General features: G+C 32.7%; 1 protein-coding gene across 2 annotated transcripts in view; it reads right to left on the reverse strand.

Annotated features, from left to right (window-relative positions):
• LRBA (LPS responsive beige-like anchor protein) overlaps nucleotides 1-14,888 on the reverse strand; it is a 504,599-nt gene that overhangs the window by 151,790 nt on the left and 337,921 nt on the right. For both annotated transcript variants that reach the window (XM_081135597.1, XM_081135598.1), the window contains exons 41-44: nucleotides 8,554-8,671; nucleotides 6,340-6,442; nucleotides 3,825-3,940; nucleotides 992-1,104 (exon numbers count right to left, since the gene is read on the reverse strand). In XM_081135597.1, coding sequence (XP_080991723.1) covers nucleotides 992-1,104; nucleotides 3,825-3,940; nucleotides 6,340-6,442; nucleotides 8,554-8,671 — 450 coding nt within the window. The remainder of the gene's footprint in view (nucleotides 1-991; nucleotides 1,105-3,824; nucleotides 3,941-6,339; nucleotides 6,443-8,553; nucleotides 8,672-14,888) is intronic.

The following is a 14,888-nucleotide window of genomic DNA, read 5'->3' on the forward strand; positions in this document are numbered from 1 at the left end:
CTAATAGAAAGTTAAAAAACAGTATATTTATTATATAGTGTAATTATTCCTTATTGATATTTGGTTAATTAGGGGTAATTTTTATTTTCTTATTTATACGTTTTATGCTTCAAAAACTGAATATAGTTAATATTTTATAACTTGGGGAAAATGTCATATGTTTTATTTTTTAATTCATTTAACACTTACTGAATGGCAGGCCCTGTGCTAGGTGTGGGAGAAATAATTATGAACACAAATGCTATCATTATAAAGTTTAGTGGGGGAGATAAGAACCAATAAAAGTAGATAGAAAGATTGTAATAAATAAAATGCAGAATATTTTAGGTGCTCAGAAAGAAACAGAGAGTGGACTACGAGGGAAGGAAGGCAGTCAGTCATGGTGTCTACGAGGAAGTGATGTAAATGCGGACAGAGTCGGCCACTCACAAACTTAGGGAGATGAACAGCAAAGGCAGAGAAAGCAAAGCTCTGACTTGGGAAAGATTTATTCTGTATTCAATGAAAAGTCAAGAAAAGTTTAAGTACTGGGTTTATGTAATTCCACACTAGACTTAAAAAGGATCCACTCTGTTGTGACAAGGAATGGATGAGAGAAGGGTAAGAGGTAGCAGGGAGGTGGGTGAGAAGACTTGGGGTAAGGGAGGGTTATTTGTCCTTTTATAAGAGTACTGGTGAGGAGTTTCCACAATTTTCCTCATACATTTTATCAAATACTAATACCCTTAGAAGAAGATGCTATTTGAGAATGTCTTTTTAAATGTACATGGAAAAATATAAAACCTAATACTTTTAACTGCCATGAAGTTTTTATGTGCATTACATTTTTCAATTTTAAACCTGAAAATACTAAAATACAATTAAAAGATAAATATAGTAAAGTTACAATTATATTTTAAAGATTTTTAAAAAGTAATGTGAAAATTAAATATAATCAAATATATTTTTAAATGTAAGACAATTATATTTCAGATTATTACTGAGAAGTTACCTTGGATAAATCTCTGAAGTTACTTGGCAAGGTAAGATCCAATTCTTCTGATTCATAATTAGTGATGACCCAGGGAAACACTGGATACTGATTTAAGTCATTGTAACTCCGTCCTGGGAGAGAAAAAACAGTCACTCAATCTAGAATAATAAAATAAAATGATAAGCCGATTCAGGAGTATAACTTACTAAAAATAACAACTGTTTCTGAGTGCCAGATACCATTCGTGGTGCTATCCACACATTATTTCATTTAATCCTCACAGTAACCCTATGAAATTAGTATCATCCCCATTTTACAGATGAAAAAACTGAGGAACAAAAGGTTAGGTAATTTGCCCCAAATGATGTAACTAGTAATGGTTGAACTATATTCAAGTCCAAATACTCTGGCTCCCAAAGTTTATGTTCTCATAAACTACATTTGATTAATTTTTGTTACTTGAACGCCTGCACCAATTAAAATAGTCTTTATTAAAAGTTTATGAAACAATTTGCAATTCTCAGAGCTTTTCAAAACTAGATTCATTTCTCTGTCATGAATTAACCAACCAACCAACTAATCAACCAACTTTAAGTGATTCAAGCCCTGTGGGCATTCATTAGTCATCTGTAAAATGAGGGCGTTACACCGAATTACTGAGATTTCCGTGACAGCTTTCACATTCGATGAGCCTCGGAACACAATGCATAGCGCCGTCGGCGTTGCCTTCCCCCACTCCTGAGTGCTGCCACGGACGCTCCCTACACTTCCTCCAAACCCACGACAAGCAATGACACAGTCAGCTGATGTCAAATGGTTTGTACCTTGTAAATTCTTATTTGTCATTATATTTCAATTCCCACTGTCATCTCTCTGATTCAGGCTCTCATTACTTTTTCCATATAATTGCTTCCTGAATTTGCTCTCTGCCTAGTTTCTCTCCACTCCCATTTATCCTTCATTCTGCCTGCAAGTTACCTTTTCACACAGTTCTAATATAATTCATTTGTTCAAAAACTTTCACAAGTTTCCCAATGAATTGACTGCTAACTCCTCAAATTGACAGAAAGTCTTCCCCATTTCCACACAACCTTTCCAGTTTTCTTTCTCATTATACCTTTATGAATATATATTTTATGAGCACACATGCACATCAGATACACAGACACACACACACACACATGCTCATATACAGTAGTCCCCCTTATCCCTGGTTTTCCTTTCCACACTTTCAGTTCCTCTCGGTGAACTGTGGTCCAAAAATAATAGAAAAATACTAGAAATAAATCCATAAGTTTTAAATTGTACATCATTCTGAGTATTGTGATGAAATCTCCCATCACCCTGCTCTGTCCACCTGAACATGAACCACCCCTTTGTCCAGCACATCCATGCAGCAGACACTACCCACCCTTAGTCACTTAGCATCTCAGTTATGTTTGACTGTAGAGGCATCTCAGAGCCTGTATTCAAGTGACACTAATTTTACTTAATAATAGCTCCCAAACACAAGAGTAGTGACGCTGGCCATTAGGATGTGCCAAAGAGAAGCCGTGAAGCGTATGTATATACAGGAAAAAACATACTATAAATGGGGTTTGGTAGTACTCATGGTTTTAGGCATCGACTGGGGGGGGTCTCTGAAAGTATGCCATGTGAATAAGGGGGAACTACTTTATATACAATATGTATCTTGTGTGTGTGCATAAAACTAAACCATTAATTGTCTTCTGCCTTCACTTCATAATTTTCCAACTTTTTTTTTTTCTTATGTCTTCAGTTTTACATAAAGTAACTTCTCTCCCAACTACCTCCTCTGCTACTTAAAGTAATACCTATCCTTACGCAAACATAAACTGATTTTTTTTCCTTACTTCCACCAACTGGAAGTCTGTATTTCCTCTCTCTCTCTCGGTCCTTTTAAATACCCATATTATTTTGTTTTGTTTTAATCTTCACCAGAGGATTTGTTTATTGATTTGAGAGAGAGAGGAAGGCAGAGAGAGAGAAATCATCAGTCAATTGCCTCCCAACTGGGATCAAACCCACAACTTAGGTATGTGCCCTGACCGGAAATCAAACCTGCAGCCTTTTGATGTATGGGATGATGCTCTAACCAGCTGAGCAACCAGGCAAGGGCTATTTTGTATTTTTTTATTGACTCTATACTCCTTTGCTCTAGAATCAAGTGAATGCTCACATTTGTACTTAAAATAACTTCTGTGAGAGTAAGCAACATGCCTTATGCTCTTTGTATCTCCTTTGTGCCTCAAATATAAACTGTGTCAGTTTCTTGACCTAAATCTCAAATGTTTCCATTATTCTAATTATCACAAATGAACACATTTTTATTCTTTAGTCTTTAAAAGTGACCAGTTTCAATGCATGATCTTCAGTAATATCACAGGATTATGGATCTTGTACAGGGCAATTTAGTCTTCAGATTTTCATATATGGGTCATAATATTCCTTTATTTAATATTTTACCCATGGCTTTCTTTTTTTTATGTTGTGTTTCATTGTTACATCACATAATACATTTCTAACTAAGTTATTAATTGATTCTTAAGACTTTTTATGGTTACTCATTCCTTCTACTCCACAATGAGTCCATTCTCACTATACTGAATAGTTGTAAATTGGAAAAGACTATGTACACCCATTTTTAATTTTTCTCAAGTAGCCAATTGTTCATATACAAAACTTTATTATAAAAATTACTCGATAAGGTATATTCATATAGTAATAATAAAAATAAAAATAAGATATATATACCAGTAATCAAATAATCTAATCATGCCACAATGAACAGTTATTGTTTGAAATAAGTCAACATGTGAGCTTAGGTTACCTGCTATCGTGTTGAGAAACATCAAGTACTCAAAGTTTGAAATCTCTCTGTGTTGCCATCGCTGAGTCATATTAGAAGCTTTAAAAAGTTGACGTGGACTAGCTAACGAGATACGCCTGCAAAAAAAGAGAAACTGATGTAGAATCAGTTTAAACTTAAGATTATACCGCAATAATAAATCATGAAAACCTTTGCTTTTTCAAAATATCAGTATATTCTGAAAAGTTCTATTCATGTCATACTAATGAATGCTAGAGATGTTTCCACCTATAATTCATGGTTAAACAAATGACCTGGACTACCCACAGGTCTATTATACATGTCCTATTCATTAAGGTAAGCTGTCATTACAATGCCATTATGATATCTAGGTTCCCATAAGATTCAGTAATAATAAAATAATTAATAATTCACTGCTTTACTGATATAAAGGAATTATAGTAACAGAAATACAAATAAAATTGTATTCACATCTTTATCAATTTTAATAGTCATTACATAAAGACAACATAGTTGTACATTATACAGCTAAATATTATGTTGGCATACCCTTCATAACAGGGAGAAGAGGACTGTAAACTCTTTAGTTGTCTATTCAAGGGTAAAACAGAGGTAAGAAAAACTTATTTTTTTATACATCTTGATATAAGACCAAGATTTCTGTTTTCTTAATGCAATGTAAATAACGATGGATACAACTGACCAATAATAAGTAGCACTGGGAAATCCATAGCAGGATTACTAAGGGCATAGGATCTCAGATAAGTATGTTGTCACAGTTCTTCTACAACTAAGGACAAGGTAGCTATCTCTTTAAAAGCTTTATTTATAAAAGTGTAACTTGTATACCACAAAATTTACCTGCTGTAAATATACCATTCAACGATTTTTTTCAAAGTAAATTTCTAGAGTTGTGCAATTGTCACCACAATGCACCCGAGAACATTTTCATCACCACACAAACTTGCCTTGTGCCTGTTTATAGTTAATCACCATTCTTATCCCTAGCTCTAGGCAACTATCAATCTGCTTTCTGTCTATAAACTTGTCTTTTCTGGACATTTTAGATAAATGGAATTAGATATCATGCAGTCTTTTGCATCAGGCTTCTTTCACTAACCGTAATGTTTGTAAGGTTCATCAATGTGGTAGCATGTATTAGTAGTTCATTTATTTTGATTGCTAAACAGTATTACATTGTATGAAGATAGAATATACCACTGTAAGTGCTGAAAGTCTATTTAAGTGACTGATTTATTGAGTTAAGACTTTTAGTTTTAGCTGTAGAAAAACATTACAAAAAGTTCTCAAGTATGATAACACATATTAGGTGATAAAACTATTTTATAATAAAGAAATAATTAGTAGAAAATAACTTTTATTATTATAAGGATATCTATGCAATTCTGATCTGCTTCCTTCTGAACCTTGAAATTTCTCATTAAATTGTAAAATTATCTAATCAAAACTCTGATTTGCATTGTAAAGCAACTACTGCATATAATCCAGAAAGGCCACTGTATGTGCTCTGTTTACATAAAAGTTGTGACCTGTGATAGTTTTAAAATATGTGCACAAATTCTTTGATACTTTGTCTTCAAGAGGTGGAGTTTGATTCCTCTTTCCCAGAGCCTGGGCTGATTTGACGACTCCCTCGTAACAAATAGAATGTAACAGAAAGGATGGCATGTGACTACCAAAGGTAGGTCTAAAGAAGACTCTAGGGCATCTGCCTCATACTCTCTCGGATCACCCACTGTGGGGAAAGTCAGCTCCCAGGCCAAGCAGACACTCAAGCAGCCTGTGGAGAGGTGGACTTGGTGGGGAAGTAAGTACTGCCAAGAGGAATGTGAGGACTTCACCACTGAAAGTCCTCCAGCCCCAGGATATTAACATCCTGACAGTTATTTGTTCATTCTACTTCAAGTGCACTTGTAACAAGATATTACTTAAAAATTTTTGAAATAAACACTAATCAAAAGCAACTCAAATCAATACAAAATTAGGTATGTTAAAAGTAAACTAAATTCCAACAGCTAATTCCTACAGCAATCAACAGAAAAATTCCAGATACTCTCTTCACACTCTTTAAATTATTAGTTAACTAAAGTGCACTGATGATGAATCAGTACCTACTATGAAAGAAAACGAGTGATACTCTCTTTCATTCTTGATAGTGATAATTTGTATTTTCTTTCTTTTTATTTATGTTTTGTATATGTTTATTAATCTTCACCGAAAAACAACTTTTCATTACATTAATTTTTCTTTACTGCTTCTGTTTACTTTTTCATAGATGTTCTGCCTTTATGCTTATTATTTTCTTTTTTCAACTCACTTTGGTTTACATTTGTGCCTCTTTCTAGTTTCTTCAGACTAAAGTTCAGTTGACTCAAAACAATACACTAATAGTCAATATTTACTAAGAAACATAAAACAGAAGTTTATGCATTTCAAAACAAGAGCACATACTAATACAGATTATTCTCCATATTTTTCTCATATAAAACAGTACCTGGTTTGAGGCAATCCAAAACATGTTCCAACACCAACACGAGGTAGGTAGTTAACCACTTTCTTTACCGTTGCAGGGTCTGGGAAGTTGAACATTACAGCAACTGCGAAAAATAATTTTAAAAAATTAGAATACAGTATGATCTACTTTCAAGTAAACTGACCTCTTGATCTGATGAAATATTTACTCTTAGTTCAGGTATTTATTAAATACCATTCTTTGCATATTACTTTTATCAAAGTGCATTCAAGGTTTAGTATTAATACATGAGAGGTAATATTCATCTCACTTTTAAATGCCTATACCATAGACAGCTCCTTCTCTAACTACTGTCAGAATTATAAAATCTGTTGTTGCATCAATGTGATATAAAACTGAGATTATCTAACTACAAGTTGAATTTATAAAACTGAATTTTGGCAAGTTAACTGTATCTATGAATTTCCATAAAAAGCTATCTTAAATTTTAATCTTATATAGTTAACAATCTAACACCAAAAAGACTACAGATAACAGCTACTAAACTGTCAGCTATATTTATTTCCAATGATGAAAAGTTTTAAAAATATTCTCTTTATAATGTTTATATGTTTATGCTTTATATGTTGATGTAATCCAGAATAATGTGTGACCTGAAGGAAAAATTTTCTGCTGTGGTTAACAATCAAATTTAATGCTTTTTAATCATTTCTATTTCAATAAGTACACATTTTGAGAATATCAAAAAATGTACACCAAAATATGTAAACATATTTAGCATATAAATGTTCATTTATTATAGACATCTATAAATTTGTATCCTTAAAATATGAAAATAACAGAGTCATAAAATCATGAAAGAGAATTTAGGAAATATTATTTTGGTCAGTCTTGAAATTTTAATTATATTAATTTCAGTATCAGAATCATATATAAGCTGTGAGTGATCACCTAGCCTAAAAAATATTTGCTGCCAAAATCTTTATCAATTTGGTATAGCTTTCAAACATTGGTGTTACCAACACATTTCAGGTAAAAAAGTACACAATCATTCAATGAACACCTAAAACATATTTAGAACGGCCATATGTATCTCCAACTTGTCTTTTTCATAAGGCTTCCTTATATGCCCGTTATTACACAGAATACAGGGGATAATCAAAACCCAGAAGAATCTCAGAGCCTATGGCAGATGACCAAGATCACACAGGCAAGGCAACAGAAAACAAGAAACAGAAGCAAGGATGCGCGAGAAACTTCGAAGAAGAAAAATGATTGAGAATGAGAAGGCAATTAATATTACAAGGCCGAAAGCCCCTTGGGACAGTAAGAATGCAGCCTGGACTAAAAGGTGAAACATTCACTTGATGATGGCCTGGAGGAATGATGTTTACACTAGGAAAAGAGGTATGTGCAGGGGAAGAGATCAAATAGGAAAGGGAAGACCATCTTTACCTAAAGAAATCTGTATTCCCTAAAGACACATGATTCCATAAGGGGGGAAGGAGAATGGATTATATTGTTCTGTGTACATTTCTTAAATGACAACTTGTAGATTATAGAAAGAGAAAATAGGAAAATCTTAACCTACTTATTATGTACAAGGAGTTATGTGTAACAAGGCCCTAAGTTTTATACATTCTCCCTTGTATGCCTCCACTCACACTGAACGATGCTTCTCCTCCAAGTTCACCTTGTCTCTCTTTCTTGTCTTAATGAATTTCACCAAGTTCCATTCTAAATCCACAAATTGAATTTTAGTTCTTTCAAGAATGATGAAATACAAAGCAAGTAGGACAGTGCAGTACCATTTTCTGATGGTCCCTTTTATAAATGGCAATAGATTAGACAAAAGATTAAATAATGTATGAGTCATCCGATTATCCTCTCCCCTCTCCAAATGCAGCCACCTTCGAGGAGTCCAAGCATCAGAGCAAAATTGAGGACATCAAAATTCCACAACTGATTAAATGCTTAGCTATTCCCCATATTTATAAAGCTCTGAACTAATCTGTTACATGGCCAGAAAAATGATACTACTACAAATAATTCTTAGAATGACCAAGGGGGTGAAAGCGATGAAGATGCATGTTGGTCAAAAAAGAGGTCAGTGGGGCAGAGGCTGGACTACATAAAATACTATCTAAATGGAAACATTAGGGTATACTATTCAAAAATGAAATCTTAGAGAGATGGACGTTAGCTTTGTAACAATATGCTTCTGCAACATATTACCTCTGTTTGCCATAAAGATCTCCAGGGCTGTATTCTGCAAAAGATATCGACGAGAAAAGATTGACCGTATCTCTGTGAACAGCCATTTTCCATGAAGCCCTTCTGTATATGCCAGGATCTAGTGAGGAAAAAAATAATCCCAAGTAAGTAAAAAACACATTTTTTTGCCCCCAACCCCAATTAAAATAGGAAAGGCCCTATTAAGAAAAATAATTTCTAAGAATTGAACGAACGATTATTAAAGTAATTTGGAAGGATTACTTTTTTTCTCCCTAAAAAAATAGATTGGGATTTATGGAAAAGAAGCAGAATAAAATTATAAAACAACTACTTATAAATATATTTGAGGGCTTCTTAAAGCAGTGATATCATTAATTTCTTTTCAGGAAATACATATTGCATTATTTAGTGAATGCTTTTCTAATCATATTACGGGAAGTTTTAGATAAAACCTTAAAAAGAAGAAACTCCTGAAAAGAATGTCCTACATGCTTATAGATGACATATACAATTCAGTCTTATATAATATGATTTTAATGGAACCAGAATTACTTTTTACATACTTTAAAAAAATATATTTAAGTGACTAACTCTTAAAAATCACACTTTTAAGGTCATTGTTAAGGCAACAGTCACTCATTCAGAAAGCACAAAGACTGACTGTATAAGAGGTTAAGTATCATTTTGTCAGCCAGGCTAAACACAAACCTGCAATGAACTCGGCATAATCTCTCTATGGAGTAGGTGGTTGTCAGAGTAACTTGTTACAATTCTTGTCATCCCATGTGACAGACGCAATAGCTTAGAATGCTTTGCCAACTAAAAGTAATCCTGTCTTTAGTCCTAAGCCACTCTGTCCCTTTGTTATTTGAGTTTTGTTTTTTAAAAAGTTCATTTCAAAAGCTTAATTATAAAGGTGTTGAAGAAAAATCAAATGTGGAATTTCTCCATACCAGTATTTCACGTAGTATTAATAAAGAAAATGAGATGTGTTTGCTATCAAAACCTGGTGAAAATCCATAAAAACCAATTAAACATTTAAGATAGCTCTCTCAAAAGTAACCACTACTTTTAAAAAGTACAAATAAAACATTTGATTATGATATTGCATTGTAGGGTTGAAGGTGGGATAAGCAAAGAGAAGAAAAGTAATGAATAGTAAGAATTTATCCTACAATCTAAGTTCTACTAGAGCAAAGGCTCTGAATATACTCTATTGCCATTTTCCAGAGCATTGTCTGAAACAAAGTAGATGTTTATGAATGATTAAATCAATCGATGAATGGTTCCCTAAGCTCCATACATGGCCCATATTTACTTTGTTTGGGCCATATGATATTTAACAAAATTTCAACTAGTTGAAAGTACAGGAGAAAATGGATATTTACATAAATATTCAAATTTTTGGTATCTCAGGCAAAAATGGAAGTATCTGTCAAATACAGAATCACATTCCAGCCCAGTAAGGCGTGGCTCAGCGGTTGAGTGTTGACCTAGGATCCAGGAGATCGGGGTTCGATTCCCGGTCAGGGCACATGCCCGGGTTGCGGGCTCGATCCCCAGGCAGGGGGCGTGCTGGAGGCAGCCATCAATGACTCTCTCATCATTGATGTTTCTATCTCACTCTCTCCCTCTCCTTTCCTCTCTCTGAAATCAATAAAGATATATTTAAAAACACACACACACAAACAAGAATCACATTCCACATGGTGAAAATCGGCATGCACTCTGCATTTGGGCAGTTTCCACTCTTTCACTCGTTTACTATGATCTCCCTAGTTTCCACTGGCATTTGAGTTTGCCACCCTGGACTTACCAAATGGTAGAGACCCCAATATGTGTTCTGTAGCACTTATACTCCCATCTATCTATTAATAAGGAAATGAAAACCCAGACGAGTTAAAATACTTAATACAAATTCCCTTGGGAAGTTAGTGGCAGAGTCTGGCCCACTCCCGGGATCCTTTAAGCTCTGTGATATGTTAAGGATATCATACACTGGTCTGAAAAGTCTATCTTTTACAACTACAGAGATATATAATAAGACCTGTTGCTCATAATGGTGATGTCAATCACTGCAAAAGCATGGTCACACAACTAAAGATTTAATTATATTTTAGGATACTCCAATTTTTAACAGAAATAAATATACTAAAACTTGTCAGTTTTCAGTGTATTGAAATAGTTTTCCAATTAATAAAAACATTCTATGTATATCCCATTCCATTAAGCAGTATAGTCATTAAAAAAATCTACTTGAAATACAGCAAGTGGCATGCTACTTTAAAATTTGTTTTACTACCAAATGTCAAACATATGCAAAATTACAGAAAATGACATGAGACCCATGTACCCACTACTCAACCTTATAAAATCCTAACATGTGCCACATCACTGCATACATTTAGGAAACTAATAAAGCATTTCAGATAGTGTTGAAATTCCCATGTATAACCCTTCCCGATCCCATTTTCCTCTTGTCAGAGCCAATCACTATTCTTGTTTTGAGGTTTATTGTTCCCATGGAAGTTTTTATACTATTAGTACATATATATTAATAAATAACCTCACTTTTTGTATTGTTTTCAAATCTGACATAAATGGTGTCATACTGACTATATGACAGTGTGCTTCCAAAGTTAAATATAAGCAGGTCTGCTAATATTTTAAAACTCAGAGAAAGAGAAACAGGAGGAGAGACAGAAAATTATTTAAAATTGCCAAAGGAATCAAAAATTAAAATCTTACACACAAATACTACTCTGACTTCAAAGAAAGTAAGTGGGAATCTATACATATGGTAAAGATAGCTAGGGTTTAAAATAGAAACAAAGACTCTCTTAACTAACAATTTACTAGCTGCAATTGATATAACAACATTTCTTTAAAGTATTCATTAGGAAGAGGTGTCAGTACTGAAAAGCAGCTGAGGCCTAGCTAAGCAAGAGGTTTATTTCTTATTGGAATAGTATATTCCTGGTCCGAGGCTTCACTTCAAAGTCTCTAGAGTTCAATTAAAACTGGATTAGGTAGAAGCAGACCCTTCTTTGGGACTTTCTGTTCACTGAAACTCCACATACACTGACAGCACCCTAGACAGAGGTCTAGCCCTCCAATGAATCAGTTGCTATGGAAACCATATCATTACCATTGCTCTGCAGTTATGACCCCAAGTCTAGAATAGCTTGAAAGCTTTAAGCCCACAGCACTCTCTTTGAATGTTTACCACCTTGTTTTAATATTGCGAGTAGTATTACTAGTAGAAAATTCAACTTTTACTTTTTAATAATTTGTTTCAACAAGATGGTTTATTAGTTAAACATTGAAGTGAGGGAATTAGAGAGGGAAGAGCAGTATTTAATTTTAAATAATTTCTTTACATTAAAAATAGCTACCATATCTTCTTTAAAAATTTTATCTGAAAAAATACATTATTTTCCCCAAACAACATAGACATTTCCTTCTTCTACCCTTAAAACAGTCTACTGTGAATACATATAAAAACTGCTTCACCCTGTTGCATTTATTGGCTTGAAAGTAAAGCACTTTTTACTTTTCCATTAACCATTCATTTTGAAAAGCTTATGAATTTATCCAAATAAAAACCTTCTTCTGTTTTCTTGTGTGTATGAAAGAACAAAAATAGAAACATGCCTTTACTGCCCAACTGCATAAATATCAGGCATTTTAAAATGTAGATTTAAAATGATCTCTGAAAATAAAGCAATATTTGTTTCACATAAGTAAAGAAAAAGGTTTTGTTTTAAAAAAAAAAACTATAAAAACTACCCTCAATACATTTAAAATGTTTTAAAATTCATTTTGGAAGGGAAATATATTAAAAAGTGGTAACATATTTTACCTTAAAAATAAATATTTTGGGAGTCACGATATTTTTTAAATACTATTCTTAATGTTTAAAGCTACATTACATATCCTAGTCCCAAATATCAGTCAATTTTTGGAGAGGTTTTATTCTTTCTGATAATTTCATATTGACTTCTGAAGAATCTGATACTGGAAGTAAAATCAGATAATATACATCAACAATAGTACTTAAATTTCACAACAAAGCCATTTCCAGACTAAGGATGTAACGAACATCAAGAAAAGTGATTTAAAATTAGTATACAAAATATAAACTAATTATGCCATCAATTAAGCAATAACACCACTGGTAGGAAAGTCTAGAAAATATATTCATATCTCATTTTATGGAACATAGTTACAAATTAATCACAAGAATTATACCTTACTATAATCCTTCTATAAAACAGTATTTAAAATAAAAACACAGGTTGAAAAATATTCACTATCAATTCACCACTAAATAGATGGGAAAATTTTTTATTTATAATAATTATATTTGTACCAAACCAGTTGAAAGTAATTTTAAGCAAATATTTTAAAGTTACACCACCCTATTATTAACATAGTTTTTAGATTTTGCTGCATACAATTTCCTCTAAAACTTGGTATCAAAGCATAGCAATTTATTCTCGTAACATTGAATTCTACTTGATTTAGGATTTACTTCATCACCAGCCATATAACTTTTAGTTTTAAGTTTTCAAAGATATATTCTTAGAGAAAAACTTAAAGGTCTTTTTTTTTTTTTTAATTTAAAAATGACATATCGTTGACTCTGATGGAAAATATAACATGGTAATTTTGTTATTAAACATATAACCATGAACACATACAGAGTTCTTTGGAAAAAAAATAGAACAACGATAATAAAAACTTGGAAGTTATGAATACAAAAGAAAATTAACTTTTAAATTAATTATGAGTTATTTAACTTTTTTCTTCTCTACAGTAAATTTCCTCCTCTGGCTTACTAGTACCATGATGTAGTACAGTGGTCTCCTTAGTATTTTCATGGGTGACAAATTCAATTAAACATATTCATTACTCTAATGTTCTACTTGGCAGTTTAGTCAGTATGAAAAATTAAAAATATATAAATAAAATGCTATGTGACCTCTGTATTGATTGGGCTAAAATGGTTTTAGCCTGGGTGTGGATGATGGGGCAGCTGGGAGGGACAAGAGGGGAGCACACAAACACATACACTCTTATGTTTTCTCTTCCAATTACTGAGGGAGATGATAAAACCACAGCAAATGATGTATCAGCTCATTTTATCTTATCGCTTTGGGGCTAGGTGACAATGAAGTTCATATTTCACTGGCTCCCATTGAAGATTGTGAAAATTACTTGCCCTCATGACCTGAAATTTCACTAGAAGACAGAAATTTCTCTTCTGCAAAGTAATGCAATTTTTCAGATGTCAACCTTTAGCCCAGCTTTAAAAATTAATTTCATTTATATTAACCAATGATATTGATATTTTCACAGAACGCTCTTTGATACATGAAGCACTGACTGGCAAATTGATGTTGCTTTAGATGGGCAAGACTATTTTATTTTAAGCTGCTATGGCAGACAGATTTATGGCAAACTGGAATCCCCATTTCATAATTTAATATTTGAGCTAGAATGTTGCACCTTTAAGCCTTTGGCCTGTAAATAATTCAGACTAGTTGGTTCTGCTTTATTTTCAATATTCCTCAGCTTAAAAATAATTTGCATTCTAAATGATGTATCATAAAAGTCACCTCTTACTGAACTAACATTTAATATGTATCCTAATGAGTCAAAAGCCAAATGTGGTAATGAAGAAGTAGAATAAAGAAGGTATTTATCCATCGGCCTACTAATTTTTAATTTAGGTTTTTTGTAACTTAAACTATATCTGCAGTCTGATTTTTTTTGAAAGAAGACAAGAATCAAAAATGTGCCACAAAAGAATATTAAGGAACAGTAGTAAGGAACATGACTGCCTCTTACTTTATTTTTCATAGAAGTACATGAAATAAAAAGCTAGGTATTAAATTTTTAGAAAAAGAGTAGAATGAACATGGATAAATACCTGAATTAAAATAGAGATATTTGAGTTTGGAGGTACCTTTTAAGATACAAACATAATGAAATGAATTAACAATGTCAATTTTGTCATAAAGTGTGAACATCCTTTTGATTTTACTTTGGGAAATAAATAAATTACCTTGTGTCAGTAGAAAATTTTCAATATTTTTAAGTAGTAAAAATGTTATTAAAAGATACATTCTGTTGCCTTAACAAGTTTTTATTACCTTTATCCAGTAAACAGCTTTGTCTAATTCAAAAAATGCCTCGAGAAAATAATCATTACACAAATACTCTTTCATTTTATTGCTATGGTGAGTTAAACATAAATACGCATCAATTTATGTATTAATCTATATGCTTAAAATTCAAGACAGGTTAAGACATTTCCTTCCTTTAGCTAA

The sequence above is a fragment of the Miniopterus schreibersii genome, assembly GCF_964146895.1.
Source record: "Miniopterus schreibersii genome assembly, chromosome: 4".
In the NCBI taxonomy this organism is placed as follows: domain Eukaryota; kingdom Metazoa; phylum Chordata; class Mammalia; order Chiroptera; family Miniopteridae; genus Miniopterus; species Miniopterus schreibersii.